This window comes from Dermacentor andersoni, chromosome 10 (assembly GCF_023375885.2).
Source record: "Dermacentor andersoni chromosome 10, qqDerAnde1_hic_scaffold, whole genome shotgun sequence".
Lineage (NCBI taxonomy): Eukaryota > Metazoa > Arthropoda > Arachnida > Ixodida > Ixodidae > Dermacentor > Dermacentor andersoni.
The window spans coordinates 127573119-127589883 of record NC_092823.1 but is presented as its reverse complement, the minus strand read 5'-3'; the positions used below and the strand labels follow the sequence as shown (position 1 = coordinate 127589883).

Below are 16765 nucleotides of genomic sequence, written 5' to 3'. Positions count from 1 at the left end.
GGTTTCTTCAAGTATATCGTCAATCTTTGGCATTGGAAAAGGAAAAATGTCCTTTTGGCTATTCAAGATCCGGTAATCCGCACACAGTTGCAGAGATACGTCTTCTTTCGGAGCCAGAGTAATAGGCGAGGCTAACGTCGACGCCGATGGCCGTATTATTTCCGCATCTAATATATTTTCGATCTCATTTTTCAACCAAAGTTTCTTTTCACGTGACATACTGTACGGCTTTTTCTGACCGGCGTAACATCTGTCAGCTTAAAGGGAAAAGTGTAAATTTTGTTGTAGCCGGTGGATAGTTGCCTTGACAGATAAGTTCAGGGGACTCTTTCACGAACATCTTTTTCACACTTAACAAGGCGGTCCGCGACGTTCAAGGACGCGTACGTCTTTTGCGCCACAGTTACTTCATCATTCCAATAAAGGTGTGTCTTCAGTGTCTTCATATATGGTCTCGAAAGTAAGAATTTATAGTCACATCCCTGCACGACGAGGGCGTCGATATTAGCCCTCCGGCCTTGATAAGAGACGTTTGCTTTCGCCCATTAATCATATATTTGTCTCGTCCCATCAATGCTCTGTACCTGCGCCGGCCTTCCTCTAAATATTTCGTCACTATTAACAAGAGCCTCATTTATAACAGATACAGATGCACCACTATCAACCAATCCATCAACATCGTCTCCATTGACATTGAGTTTAATATAGACAGGGCTATAGGAGGTTAGAAATATTCTTCAATTTTTGTCGACAGTTGGGGCTGGACACTCTCTTTTATTAGTTTTTCGTTGCACTTGCTCTTAATAAGAGGCTACTTGTTCTGCGTCATTGTTGTTAGGAGACATTAAGTAGACGACTCGATTTCGGCAGTGAGGATTTTCGAGCTCGCGAGACCTCCATGGAGCCCTTTCGAAAGTCTGATCTGTCCGACGCATATTTTATGGTGTAAAATCGATGCAGATGTTTCTGAAACATCCCAGCAGTTCTTCGCTAGTTTTAGGCCACTTTACTTGTACCTGCCTCTGAAGTTGCTTGGGTAAGCCATGAAGAATCAGTGGCACTACTGCGGACTCTGGTAGTTCTGCATTTGCCATGTGAAGAAGCCTCCTTTTCTCGTAAAAATATTCTAGGAGCTGTCCTGCGCGATATTTAAAAAAATCGCTCGGTCCCACCTTTCAACCGGGTTTTCGGCAAAAGCTGCCAAAAAGCTCGTTCTCCACTACTTCCATGTATCCGTCATATGTCCAGCGTAATGGGTGTCATACCACTTCTTGGGAAGTCCGCTGAGAAACCAACGGATGTTCCTGATGCGATCGCAGGGTTCGTCCCAGGAGTTCTCCTCACACGCCTGTTCCTAGAACTGGATCCAAGTCTCTGGGCTTGATCTCTCCATCAAAGAAGTCGGGCTTTACCATCTGCTTGTTTTGTCATTGTAGGGCTTGAATAGCAGAAGATTTTCCATGAGTTGCTGCTGTCGCTCGGCGTGTTGCTGCTGCAGGCAAAGCATTTCTAGCAGACACGAGTCCATTGAAAAGTCGGTCTTGCTCGGTGGAGTTCTCGCCGTCAGCTGCACTAGCGGCGTCATGATGTGTTCTTGAAATTCGGAGTGCTTCATTCTTGTCTTCACTGATGCTTGAACATCAATCTCCTGCAGCGTCTTCCCAGCCTTTTGGGCGGCGAACTCACGAAGCTTGGGAGCCGTGATGCTTTCGGGTAAATCATGCTTGACGCCTTCATTCACTTCACACGTTCAAAAATAAGTCTGATGGTTTGCGTTTCTGGCTATACTCAGCGTTATCAACGTAATAGAGGCCTCTATCCTGTCATAGACTGCGTCAATGTAACACTCCACGACAGACATGAGCGTAACCTAAGCACGATCCCTGTGTTATTATTATTCTCCCCGTTCCCAACAGATCTCTCGTTTGCCATCTCGGCCCAATACATAAATATTCGCTCAACTCCGCTTCTCAAGCCGATACTGCTGCAACTAAGCCACCTGAATAAAACTGAAGTCTTCGACATTCTTCGACATTCTTTATCTTTCCGCTAGAACCCTCCAGCCAGGGTAGGCGATGGGGTCTGCGCGTCCCTATTGGTGGAATAGAGTCACGTGGTGGCGCTCGCGCCGTCTCAGCAAAAACAAGCGCGCGAACGTCTGCGCGCAGCCGACCTTCTGTTTACTTGGCTTTTTCTTCTTTTTTTCTGTCTTCAGTTGCGTCGCTGCCACGACACTTGCTCGTAGCCACCGTACTGTGCTGCGTACGCCAATGCGTGCGGCGTCTTTCGCGCAAATTCTGATGCCTCTATAGTGTCCTTATCAAAGTTTCTATTGAGTGGTGCTTTGTTACGAAGTCTGAAGAATGTAAGAATGGGGTCGCCTTGCGTCTTGTGGCTTTCACACGTTGTTTCGTAATTAAAATGTACTTTGAGCAAGAAAAACAAAACTTATGAAATACTAACAGACATTTCATTCAAATCAAACGATGTTGATCGGAGTTGATGACGATGAAAAACTTTATTTATCCCTCATTAAAGGGAAAGGGGCAACGGAATAGAGGGTGGGGGGGAGGAACTACTTGAAGTAGGCCTCCTCTACCCTTTCAGCCCACTCCAGGATGGCCTCCTGAAGGTCGGGCCTCGAGCTGCGCAAGGCAGCCTTCTACTGCTCCTCACAAGATATTAATTGCTTGAGGAAAGGGGGTTAATAAATTTCCAAGCAAACATTTTTATGCATACGCGTTTGCTGGTACATCATATATATATCTATAATAAGAAATTTGCGAATGTTCCGAGGTATCTTAAGGTACAAATCGTCAGTATCATACTGGATACAATAATTGCAGTAGTATCTTGTGTCTGTATCTCAAATACTTGTTGCCCGAGTATCTTGTATCGTATCATGATATATTTGCAAGGTATCTTTGCTCAGCCCTGCTGCTGTCTTTGCTTTACAAAAACACGCCAGCATAGGACAGGTATTCTGAAACAGGAAATTGTTACGATACATTTCTGGAATCCCGAGTAACTTCTCATTCTGCAGAAACTCAGTACAGTTATTTCTGTAAAGCTTATCCAAAATAAATGAATAAATTCACCATTTATCTGTACATTGCGAATGACATTATAAGCAGCTGGACCTCTTTATCTCTTCGGGACTTTGTATGATGCATAGCGCAGCCTAAATGTTCTCGCCTTTTCTTTCTCATATATGTTCCTGTATATCTCAGACTCCTTGCTACCTCTTGGACATAATCGTCGGGACATTCGTCTCATATCCCTAATTCCATCTCTACTTGATTTTCAACACTTTCGACGTTTCTTCGTATTTCATAGAATGGTTGTTTTCTTTTTTTCCTTTCTTTACTTCTTACTGTATGTGAAGAGGAGTTGCCGTCACCCTCTCAGGACGACCTTGTTTGGTACGTTGACTTCAAGAAAAAGATAAACGAGAGTGTGTGTGTGGAAAGAGAGGGGGGGGTTCATTGGAAAGTGTAGCCACGTGGTTGTAGCGCTTTCGGTTTTTATCGGCACCGTAGTCCTACATGATACATTTGGCTTTTTACCTCTGTGAACGAAACAGGTGGTTGTCACTTCACGCCAGCTGTGTGCTAGGTGCGCACATTGCAGTAACCACATTTTGCTCAGTGCCATTGCACTTTTGCATTCTGCGATAACTTTTAAAAATAGCTCTGGCGTTTTACGTGCCAGAACCTCGATACGATTGCGAAGCACGCCGTAGGGGAGCGGGGGGGGGGGGGGGGGGGCATCGGAATAATCTTGTACACATGGGGTATTTTACCACCTATGCCGAAGTACACGAGCGCTTTTTTTTGCATTTCACGCCCGTCCAAATGTGACCGCCGTGGTCGGAGAGTCGAATCCGTGACCTCGAGCTCAGCGGTGCAATGCTATAGCCATTAAGCTACCCCGGTGAGTTCATTGCGTCATTTTAAAGTACTGTTAGGGGAACTCTAATGAGACATCCTAATTTTGTTCTTAAGGTATTCTTTAAAAAATCTATTAGCATTTCTCTGACCCTTCCCCACTTCAAGAGAGTTTATTATTAGCGCCCAAAATATTGGGCCAAGTTCCGTTTCTTAATTACCCACCCGTTTCTAATTACCCACCCCACTTCGATCGTGTCTGTATGACGACATAAATATACTTCATTTGCGTCACTACTGTGACTTTTCATTTAGAACATACCAAATTTCCCCATGCATCTCTGGCCATGGTGCTGAGGAACGCAGTACAATCTCCAATTGTCTTTTTTTTATAATAACTATTTAACAAGCCCTGACCAAACGTCAAAATTTATGACGTCACGGGAAACTGGTAAAGCAGTATTGAGGCCACATCGTCAACCGTTTTTGGTTTGTGCATAAATTCGTCCTTCACAAGCCTCAACCCGCAGGAAGAACGTAATCTAAGAGCACAGCTTAATATTTTTTTTTATTCTTTCCCAGCAACTGTAGCTTGTGCGATAGGATAACAAAAAAGTTTGACAAGCAAGCAACGTTCAAGCAGTGATGGAACAAATTATAGTGCCAGTAACGTCATGAGACAGGAATACGGTGCTTTGAATTACACAGGAAACAGGTGTATTTCGCATTCAACTTTATATAAACAGGATTAAAGGAAGTTGCGAAGGTAATGTATTGCGGAGCTTAGATAACTGGCCGTCTGCTTGTGTATAAGACAACGAATGCCAAGTGAATAAAAATGCAGTATGAGGTTAACAAATATCCTAATAAAAAAGTGGCAGCATCACCTGCGAAGTGAAGCATTGATAGCAATAGCAAATTATTAGGGGTTGAAGTTGTGAGCATCGAGGCTTCGAGCACAGATTCCGAGGGCGAAAGAGAGAAACGGCACCGAGTTGCCTCTGTTGGGCATGCGAAGATGCGTAGCGTGGAACCGGTTATAAGGGATAGAGTAGGTGCAGACTAGAGAGTCCAGATTAGCGTGGTTCAGGGAAAACCGATCGGGGCAGTGATGATGAAAGCCAAGGAACACGTGTGGAACACAGTGCAGGAACGGAACGTAGTGATGTTATTGAGGGGAGTAATTGGCCTGCATCATGGACGGGGTGCAGGGATCGCGACGTGAACAGCAAAAGCTGTCAGGAAAGATCAGGCAAGTTCCCGCGGACGCGTGATCGCAGTGGGCAAGAGAGAGAGAGAGAGTGAAGAAAGCAAGGACAGCAAAGCCAGGGAGGTCAATCAGAAGATCACCCGGTTTGCTACCCCACACTGGGGGTGGGTGAAAGGGGAATACAAAGAGGAAAGAATGGAGAGTGTAAGCACTGAGTGAGTGTGGGAGGATTCACAGGGACACTATAAAGGATCCCTTCGGTGCACTTCAAGTATTGTACTAGTGCACAAATCGCCTTTCGTGCCAGTGTCGGGTGTGGCCACGGCCCGAGTATCTTTAACTCGGAGAACGGTCTTGAATCCAGTCGGTTTAAGGTTGCCCGCAGAGAGAGGCGTTGTACATCGTAGCGAAGGCAGGTACACAATGGGTGCTCGATGGTTTCCTCGCACCCGCAGGAGTCGCACACCGGGCTCTCGGCCATTCCCACACGATAGGAGTAGTGTGCAAGGTGCCAGTGGTGGAAAGGCGGAACCGGAAATTGAAAGGGCAGTGCTTGCAGTAAACATGAATATTTGGACACTAGCTAAAGCAACGAATTTAACAGCCGTTGACATAACCCGTGATGTGCACCGAGCAGACCGCGACGGCGCTTTCTTTTTTGCGGGGGTGGGATACATTCCTGGCATGGTCAGTAGCTTATTTAGGCAGGACCCAGGTAATCAATAAGTAGAATAAGTACTGGATGTGATGACACACCAGCAAGGAGCAAAGTTAAAACACAAAGAGATAAGAAACGGCGCAGATAGATTAAGCACGGATGCGATTTGTTGCGTAAGTATGCAGGGTGGTCGAAAGCAGGATAATTAACCTGATATTCAAACTGAGCTTTAAGGCTACATGCTCCGCACTTCGGTGATTACAGTTGTGAGCTATGTGCGTTCGACGGCTGTGAAAATCGTAAATGTAAACTGATTACAAAGTTACATTATTAGAGGCGCAAAGTGTGTTAGGCTCACTGCAACAACTTTCTTGTAAACTAAAAAGAATATAGTATTTCTAAGTGTATTGACGCACGTGTGGCATAAGTTTGGGCCAAATTTTCAAGCTTGCAATGCACCAAAATCTTTGTTCAAAATTTTGTCCAATTTTATCGCTCTTGTTGCTTGGTAGGCGCAGTGATCACTTTTGCCTGTTATAGAGATAGGCACCAGCTTCGAGAAAAAAAAAGAACTTTTGTGAGCTATAGCGCCATATTTCTCAATCACTCTTGGTTAGCTCTTGACGTTAATGCCCTACGTTTATTTTTTCTAAAGTGCTCCTAAAGGCATTCAGACTATAATTCTGGGACACATTCAAAAACTACGGTTCTATTATAGCGTGACATTTATGGATTGTTTGCAGTTTACATGTTTATTTCTTCTTTTCTAGCGATGTGTTCAAATCGAGGTCTCGCGAGCGAGAGATATCTGTGAATAAATGATGATCCTCTTCTCCACCGTGGAGTCACGCGATTGTCGCTTCGCGCACGGATCGACGACAGACGATGCCTCTGATTTCTCTTTTCTAGTGACGTCTTAGATCGGCAGACACACCTTTCACGCTCAAGCAACTGGGGATGCCAAACGGGAGGTCTGCTCACCGCTCTTCCCTCACGTTGAGCGCGAGTGCTTTGTGCACGTTCGAGCAGGTCACAAGTCATAAGCACAGTCAAATTAGAAAAAAAAAAGCCGCTGTCATCTGCAGCGTGCCACCGTTTCCATAGTCACGGCCACACAAAGCACTGATAGTCATAACATTCTGTTGAAGAAAGGCGAAGGAATCGCGCCTAACTACGTCGTACTGTATTTTTGTTTATTGGAAAAGGAGCAATTAAGCCTGCGCCAACGTCACCTTTCATCCGTGTAAGTATAAATTAACAGGGGGAGCTTCTTCTGGTTGAGTCTTTTCGAAGTTTTCTTGATATGCTTATTATTCTTAAGTGTATTCAAATAGAAAAAGAATACAGCTCTCGGGACCCAGCAATATAACCAAAATGCCCTGTTAAAACATTCTGTGAGGCTTACGCCCCAACACGCAGCATACGAACGACGTAGTAGTATTAATGCAAATAATCTAAATAACGAAAAACAGAAAACCAACACATATATATGTATGTATATATATATATATATATATATATATATATATATATATATATATATATGTATGTGTGTGTTGGTTTTCTCTTTTTCGTATATATATATATATATATATATATATATATATATAATAACGAATGCTTAATACATAAGCGCATAGCAAGAAACAACCGCACTCCTAAAATAGTTCCTGTTTATAGGCTTTGCGGAACATGATTTGGCGCCTATTGGTGCGCTTATATCGTCTGCAACAGTTTAATTTTGGGCTTCCCATTCTATGCGTTTATGAACTCTGCAGACAACACTCCTGTGTACCGAAACCTATGGACTCGGGTGTCGGGACCAGTACGTTACCGATTACTACGCTCAAATTTAGTAGTGACTGTAAATTGATAGTTTGGATGGCTGCGAAATTTATATGCATCCAAGAGACCCAAGAGACCTTCCTGCAAGCGTCATGACGAGCGCTTGCGTTCAGGTCTTGCACTGGGAAATTTCGGTAGACTTATGTCGTTATGTGGTCGGTGGACTTACTCTTTGTCGTTAAAATCTCAAGCCTCGAGCAGTACGAGAAGACAATGTGTGAGGGAAATTGACTCGCTCACTGGCACTTTTTCTTTCCCGTCTCCATCGTGCTGGCACGATGCGATCACGTGCGTGGCTCGCAATGTCGCCATTGGCTGGACGACGCTACAGGTAGGTATCAGCCAAGCATAAGGTTACCGGCAACGTTCGTGAGGTCGCTGCAGCCGAGACCTCAAATATTCAGAATATACCAGCGCACACGTGACTATTAGGCAGTTCCTGTAGTTATGGGGCGCATTGTCGCCGATTTTACCGCCACCTAGAGTCCACTGGTCTGCATCACGGACCGACGTCAGAAAACGCCGGCAGAAAATCTAACCTATGGAGCACTTCTACGGTCGAATAGCAGTGCTGCTGAAAAGTGAGTACTACCACGTACGTTGCCGTTTCCGGCCTTTGTCATGTCATTGTCATTTGTCTCATTTGTCACATTGTCATTTGTCTCATTTATCATAAGTCATTGCCATCATGTCAAATGCCATTTTAAAGCACTGAGCAACACTTCACGAATTATTTTACAGAAACCCACAATACGGGTGGTTAAAGAAAACGAGGTTCTCCAGTAGGATTCGTGCTACTCTTGAGACGGACACACATAGAAGGCACGGCTAAAGTTTCAATACTGATTATTTGTCCCTCGTACACGTTTGCGTTTCTTACATTAATGGTATTTACCATTACATTACCATTACGTTTCTTACATCTTGGTATTTACGTAGCACGTAGTGTAAACGTGTACTTGCATTGCTCCCGGTCTGCGATACTGTAAACTTGCGTGCGTGTTCTCAGACAATACCAGTTAGTTTTCTTTTACTTACGGAACTGCATGTTTATACGTTTGTATATGTCTTTGCGTGTTCCTGTACTATCGTTGGTGAGTTCCCGTACACGTGTACGAAACTTTGTATCTGTCCTTGCTCTTTCAATGCATTCTGTGTTTCATCGGAGCTCTTTGTGATTTTCTTATTTCTATCAGGTGAAGAAAAGCAGCCGGTGCCACTCGAAGGTGGCAAGTTCTCGATTGAGACCGTGTCATTAAAATATATAACGGATCTCGATGACGCGCTTCATGCACGTCTATCTACATTTTTCATCAGTCCGTTTCTCAATTGAGCACTCTAGTAGCAATGTCAAACACACTAAGCCAAAAGTATATTAGGCTGAAGTTCTTCCAATATTACTTAAAAGTGCATGCACTCAGCGAAAGGTGCAACACCACCTCCTCTGCTCGAAACCACCTCCTCTGCTCGAAACCAAAGTCAGTGTGCCTTGACTCCCCGCAATGAGGAATATATGGATGTTCGTATAGTACGAACAAGAATTCTGGAATTGGGTTGGGTGATCTCTGTTCAGGGATATTACCCTGAGATCTGAACTTACTTGAGCCATCGATTTCACCGATCAGACATTCTCGATACATCTTATAATGTCTTGCCCCCTCTTCGCGTTGTGCTGGCAATGTCAGTTTATGAGCAACGACTCCCGGATCTGCGCCGCAACGTCTCAGTGAAAAGCAACCACCTCAGCGTAGTTCAGTACACGTTAAACCGATTCTTCTAGAACGTGCTAACTGCAGTTTATTGAGTCAAGTGACTCGTTGATGTTCTTGTAAACAGTATTCCTCAACTGTGAGATAGACGTAAACACCATCACCATTTCGATGCTAAGCACTTGCGATGCCGTTGACGAGCTGGGCTTGGTAAAGATCGGCGTCGGTGCACATTATTAGCACGGCAACGTTTACTGAAGGCTGCATTTTTATATCCTCGTCCCTCACTAAGCAACATACAGCAGAGGTATACAGATCCGCCTCTAACTTTGAAGTTAACGTAGCTTTGTTTTCTTGCTGGTGTAACATATTTTACGGTGAGAAAAGTCTGTTCGGTGAAATTACAATTGGAGGGAGCTGCTGACTGCGAACTTAGCTCTTTGTGTGTAGAACTGTTTATGAGAAGGAAAACTAACACGCACCTTAAGCTAGCATGTTTCTGCAAATAATTTTTTTTATTTCCGCATTCTGTTTTTTTTTTTTTTCTCAACTGCGAAGCTTTCTTTTCGAGGAGCCCGTTCGATATATCTCTTGGTAGAACCGCACTGTGTTCAAGTGAATGCCAATGTTTCATCTCATAAAACTTCATTATTTGACGCACTTTCGAATAACTAATTTGCTTAACACTGTCCTTTACGTCTGTGGACCAGGGTATGAAATATGCTAATAAAGTCTTTCGAGCTTTGCCTTTTGTCTAAACACACGGATGACATTGCAGGTTGCTGTGGCACGACGGTCCAGAACCGTTTCAGCCTCTCCACTTCTCACCGACAAGTGGCGCCGCACCTGAAGGAAGCAACTGACTGTTTCATGATAAGAAACTTCAAGCCGTACCGCCGCTTGTTGCGCTTCTTCGGTTGCTTCTTCATACAGGGCCTCACCGAAGATGCCTACCCGAGGGCCCGTGTAACGTGGTGGACATCTTACACTCTCTATTCTCTGGCGTGGTTTTCGTCGATGGTCTATATAGAAAGCGAGTATATAGCAGCAGCCGTCTACGCTATCATGGCCGGCGAGTTCGTCCAGTCCGTCGTGGCATTTCTAAAGATGTCCGTGGTGACGAACGTCTTCATCAACATCGCCTCCATGACGCTCGGCACCAGGCGTCTGCTGGAGTTCTTCCGCAACTGCGCAAGGTATGAGAAGTCCGCGAAATTTCCGTCCCCGGCATCGCGCGGATCCCGGAGGCCACGCTATCACATCAGGCTAATCAGGACCGTCAGTCTTACGGCTGTCGTCACGGCGTACGGCACCATATTAGCGGCGTATTACGGGCCTCGAGGAACTCGAGCTCAGTGGAGCGCGTTCAGCAAGGCCGTTGGCGTGGCGTCGCTGGCGGTGAGCATGTTCTACGAGTGGATCGTGTACCTCACGCTGAGTTCCACCTGCGAGGTCCTCGCACTGTACGCACGCGACCAGAGGGCAGTCTTCGAGGAGAGCCGCCACGAGGACGCCACCGCCTCTTCCGGGACTGTCGTCGAGGCGGCGACGACCGGTCCCAGACCGTCACCCTCGTGGATGGTGGAATCGGTACGCGTCAACTTGACCCGTATAAGAGAGCTTAAGACATCCATCAACGACATCTGGGGCGTGGCACTCGCCTTCAGTGCGGTGACCTCGCTGCTCGCGAAATGCTCCGCTCTGCATCAACTCATCAATACGGGTGGCCACGGCGTTGCCGCGCTCCTGATGTCCCTCCAGGCGATACACAGCGCGACGAGGTTCTACGAGCTCGCCTTCATCAGCCAGTCCTTGCGTGACGAAGTGAGTTGTTCATTCGCCGCGATCCCCGGCAACGCTTAAGCCCGTGATATTCCAAGTGTACTTCCGGTGATGTTTTCTCCGTATGGTGAAAATTAACCATCCGGAATGCTTCGATTTGTTAAACATTATCATGTATTTTCAGTTGCAGGCTAACATTACCATTGAAGTGTTTCGGTGCATTCTTTATCTAATACTCATATCAAGGGGTCTTTAAGGTATTAAGGGGGTGTACAGCAAATATTTCTGCTTTAATAAAAACGAGAACCCACGTGACCCGCAGCGCCCATGATCATGTGAAATTGAACATAAAACGCGATCCACGTAATCATGTGGAAACGCTGGGCATATGTATATTGTGAAACTCGTCAGCTTTTTAATAGATAGTTCATACAATACATTGCACAGGTTTTCGGATTGTCTTATTTGAATAATATGCCATTCTCATCTAAAATTGCCATAATACAATTACGATCGCCGAACAGCTGAATGTAGCCCTTTAATTCTCTTCAAGCATAAATCTGACGAAAAATTCATACTGGAGATATTCCTCCGTCATAAAAGTCACAAAATTATGCCCGTTTCAAAGAGATCTCTGTTATTCAGTATTCCGGACTGGCATGACATGTTTAGCAAATGCTGCTACAAGCTCTAATGTTCGATTATTTTGAGTTTATTTTACGAGCCAATATTGGCAGCGAATTTCTAGAAAAGAGGCCTTCTAGTGTGTTCATTGTCTTTCACACCATCCATGCAAGTAGGCCTGAAAGAATATGCAGTGTTCTACATCACGGAACGACACTCTTATTTCGCAACGTGCACTGTTATGTTATTCAATTTCATGTTGATTTTTATCTGCATCTAACTTATATTCTGTACTAAAGAATTTCGATACCCTCGAGTTAGTACTTGTGTAAGCGTAGCATAAGCCCGTGACTAGCAGTCGTGCTAAAGACTCAGATGAAATGCTCAAGTTGTATATAAAATCGGAACATACCCTCGAGTTAGTACTTGTGTAAGCGTAGCATAAGCCCGTGACTAGCAGTCATGCTAAAGACTCAGATGAAATGCTCAAGTTGTATATAAAATCGGAACATACCCTCGAGTTAGTACTTGTGTAAGCGTAGCATAAGCCCGTGACTAGCAGTCATGCTAAAGACTCAGATGAAATGCTCAAGTTGTATATAAAATCGGAACTTATAAATATGTGAATTAATAATTCCTTCATTCATTCTAGGCTAACGACTTAAAGGAATCTGCCAAGGCTGCGGCCATGCTAGAAGCCGATGATTCGTACAGCAAGCAGGTGAGACTTCTGCATACTAAACCTGCTGCAAGTCAAGCCTTCTTATTCAGTGCGACGTACTGTATCATCTGTCGTCAACATCTCAACCAAAGGCTCAATCTCATTTCTCACATATACTGGCCTGTGGCAATGCTGCTGTTGCTGGCGCTGGGCTGATTTCAGGCTGTAGAGACTAGCAGAGTTTCCAGAACCCGAATTGAGAACAGATGTACGTAGCCACGGTATCGCCTCTAACGCGTTATCAACGCTATAGGCAATCTAGGGCACGTATCAGCAAAGTAGCCAACAAAGCGACTATAAACATCGCCACCGGAACATTGCGCTCAGCGTGACTCAACGTAGAAATGCCCGAACGATGACTTGATGGGTCTCGCATTGTACCGTTGCGAGAGGAGGGAAACGTGGAGTGCCGCCACCGAGGAGGTGCAGTGCCGCTTGCGCTCTGCTGCTGAGCCCGGCATCGCGAGTTTGATTCGTAACCGCGGAAGTCACATTCCGGTGGTGGCCGACTGCGAGAACGCTCGTGTGCTTTGATTTACGCGCACGTTACAGAACCTACACGTGGTTGCAATTATTACGGAGCCCCTGCACTACGACGTCTGACAGAACCCGTCGGTTGCTTTGGGACGTGAAACCCTGTAGTTTTAATTTTTAGACGTGGAGTGCAGGTGAGTGCATGTTATTCTTGCAGCGCATAACCGATTACGCGAAGTCCGCTTATAACTGTCGGAAATTTACGAAGCTGCCGGGGCTGATGCCTGATATCAGTTTTCCAAGTTCCTAAGATACAGCCAAGGAAAAGGGGTGATTCGTGTTTTCTAACTAGCAGGCCTCAAAGTAGTCCCTTTTTCGAGAAGCAGCCATGTATCCAGGACACTCCTCTACACGCCCGGGGGTGCTGTTCTGGACATTGGGAAATTCCACCACAATGTTCAATATTGTAATGCATGCACTTTGAGCCAACTAAAGAGGTCGTAACAGCCCTCTGGGCCTCTAATATTGGTCCGAAATGCGGCCTTTGCAGATTTTGACAATATAGCAGAATTTCAGTGTCCAGAATAGGCACTACGTATCAAAACCATGGGGTCGATGGATGTATCTTATCAACATCTCCTTTAAAATGGCCTTGTGGCTTGATTTACTTTCTACCTGCGTATATTACCGGTCCTTAAGATCTGTGGTTCATGTTCTGGAACCACCGATGTTCAAATACCATTATCGCCTCAATATAAAATTAGATTTCACCCTGTGTTCCCTACCTTTACGCCACCCACACCCCATCTCTGCCGAGTGCAGCGCAGTCAGATGGTGATATGCGGGAACTCTGCTCGAGCAAAATGCTCGAGCAGAGTTTCCAGGACGTGGTCCTGGAAACGTTTGGAACATAGTATGCGTATGCTTCTCGCAGGTACTTTTCTTGCAAGACAGCATCGATCCGGACGAGATGTGCCTCAGTGGCGCGGCCTTCTTTCGGCTTGGTAAACCTCTCATAATTTCGGTAAGCCAAAGCACTTTGAATCAGTGCGGCGCTTTTGAAAAGAGGGATGGGAGAGAGAGAGAGAGAGACATTTAAAAAAAAGAAACTTAAGGTCTACCAGGCCCCCGACCGGTTTGCTAGCATCTACATTAGGAGAAGATGGTTAAGGGATTGCGACAAACAAAGACAAAACACTGAGGGTTTCGCTTCGCACGGAGATGCCCATAAAAGCTATAGTCGCTCACTGAGGCATGTCGACTTCAGCAACCACAGTAATGCAGGTATCATTTTCTGGTCTTGCGGCTCATGTGGCCGCGATCCAAGTACGTTTGTCATCCGTAAGTGATCTCAAGTCCAGGGGAAGTATTTTGTGAGTGTCCACCTAGTGGGCATGTCCATTTCGTCTGCTGCTGAAGTGCTGATTGGCTGTGGCGCCTCGCTGTCGCGGATGCGCAACCCAGCGCAGCCAATCAGAACTTCAACAACAGACGAAATAATGGACATGTACACTAGGTAGACTCTTACAGAATGCCTCCGTAGGTGCTATGACGTGGTGTGCAGTAGAAGGCACTGGTCTGTGTAGCAGAGACAGATGACGAGGAGATGCTCGATACATCTCACAACCAGAACTGTCGCATGAAGATGTGTCACCGATCCTAATGCAAAATCAGTTGGTCTCTGTGAATGCCACAGCAAGCCTCAAGCGACACAATCAAAGTGAGGGGGGAGGCATGAAGATTGCAGTGCGAATTGGGCGCCACCTTGAAGCTGAAATTGCATTTGCTGATCAAGTCAATGATTAAACGTACAGTGATGGTTCGGTGTCCCTGTGGGTTCTTTGGCCACACTAAAGCGGACAAGAGCCAGCTGTCTCCTTTTAAGTTCTCTGCCACGGGTTTGCTCCGTTAGTGTGTCCTCTCGAGTAAGTCACGTATGTACGCACTACAAGTAACGTTACGAGAGCTTCCGCTGCTGTCGGCGTCTCCAGTATTCTGCAAACTTTAATGCGCTTGCAAACAGGCTACGACAAAGAAAGTTTTGTTGTGCACAAATATTTACATAAAAACTACTATTTAATGTGTCATATTGGACGTGTTGGTACATATTTGAAAAGGCAGCAGCGCTAAAAAGAAAGAGACGGACGGAGACAGGACGGCACAACTTCTAACAACATTATTGTGAAAGGTTCACTAAAATATATGTGCTGTCCGAGCCAGCGGTTATCATCTGCGTATGCGTAAGTATGCCAGCTCTTTGCTGGCCAGGGTAATGGAGGCCATGCTGATACATGCCTCCCCAAGTATAAAGATCGGTTCAGATTCTGCGACTTCCCGTATCAGACGCGTTTTAATCCTCTTGATAACGGAAGCGTTTTGAAGGTTGGGCGAACTGTCCTTGCAAGTCAGACAATGAATTGCCAGCAAACCTTCAAAATCTTTTGCTTCTCGCGCATGTTTTACGTTGTTTGCGTGCTCCCTTAATTAATACATCTCCCAGTTTGGCCAACGTGCTCTTTTCTGCGCCTTAAAGGAATTTCATAGACCCCTACCCTCCCCAGCCCCAACCCCCCCGAACGATGAGAGACCTTGTTGTCCAGCCCCGACCTACCGACCCAGCTCGCGCTGGCGGCTAGGGGACAGAACTGCTGGACGCATATGGGACCTGAGAAGAAGGTTCCACCACGTCTGGTGCCAGCGCGCACTAACCTTTACTAAGGGCTCAATAAAAATTGATTCTCTCTCTCTCTCTCTCTCTCTCTCTCTCTCTCTCTCTCTCTCTCTCTCTCTCTCTCTCTCTCTCTCTCTCTCTCTCTCTCTCTCTCTCTCTCTTTCTCTCTCTCTTTTTTTATCTCTCTCTCTCTCTCTCTCTGCGCGTTCAACAAAAGACCGCCTGTGATTTGTGCCACAAGAACGCTGCTGAGTTGCCTCCGAGCCAGTTAGCCTGCAAAGCTTTGACAGCTTGTAGGGGGCAGAGAACACGACTTGCACATCGTAACGCTAGGCCACCTTTTTCAGACTGCGATAGCTTGTGAATGTAAGGCATCACAACTACCTTCTGCCTACGCTGTGCGTAGGCAGAAGGTAGCTACTGTTAGAATCATGTTGTTGGAAGATCAGCGCTCGTCCTTGTCCTGTCTCCGTCCGTGCCTTCCTTTCTAGCGCTGCCGCCTTTTCAAACACCTAATATTTACAAAACATCATCAACAGTTGTTCAAGGCCCTGCCACATTTGTGAACTGCGAAAATAGCCGACAAAGCTTTTTTTTACCATCCACCGTGCCGAACGTCCTTGCGCCGTTCTTTGAGTCTAAACAGCGCGACAGACGCTGATCAATGGATTACACAAGACGACCGCTGTCCTGTGTCCTGCAGTATGTCGTGCTGTTAAACCACAATGCACGTAATCGTAGTTGCCCAACCATCGGTTTTCTCGTGCCGTTAGTTCATGTTTGTAAAACCTTCTCTCTCTCTCTCTCCCTCTCTCTCTCTATTTATCTATCTATCTATCTATCTTTCTCTCTCCCTCTTCCTTTCTTTCGAACTTTTTCAGATGATGGGCGCCGTCATCACCTACACGGTCATCTTAACTCAGACAGGGCAACATTTCACCTAACACGCCAACGAAAACGGCACATCCACTGCACCCTGAAGAGTAGTCTCTCTCAGAAACAACAAACATGGTGCGGCTTCTTAAAAGAAGACCTTGTAGTTAGTCAGCACACCATGCGCCTCTCAATAAACTGCCTACGCACACTTATTGAGTTTCCTCAGGCAAAATGTTCACACGCTTACATTGTTTATCTTTTCCCGGTGACCGTGCTTCACTGGTTAACAATGGTTACAATGTTATCGC

The 16765-nt window shown here is 45.7% G+C and overlaps 1 protein-coding gene across 1 annotated transcript; it reads left to right on the top strand.

Moving 5' to 3' along the window:
* The first annotated feature begins 9491 nt into the window (after positions 1 to 9491).
* On the top strand, positions 9492 to 16525 carry LOC126543687 (uncharacterized). The gene is made up of 4 exons (XM_050190794.2): positions 9492 to 11133; positions 12368 to 12436; positions 13845 to 13934; positions 16463 to 16525. Exons 1-4 carry the CDS (start codon positions 10030 to 10032, stop codon positions 16523 to 16525), a joined length of 1326 nt encoding a protein of 441 aa, XP_050046751.2. The 5' UTR covers positions 9492 to 10029.
* Positions 16526 to 16765: the final 240 nt, after the last annotated feature.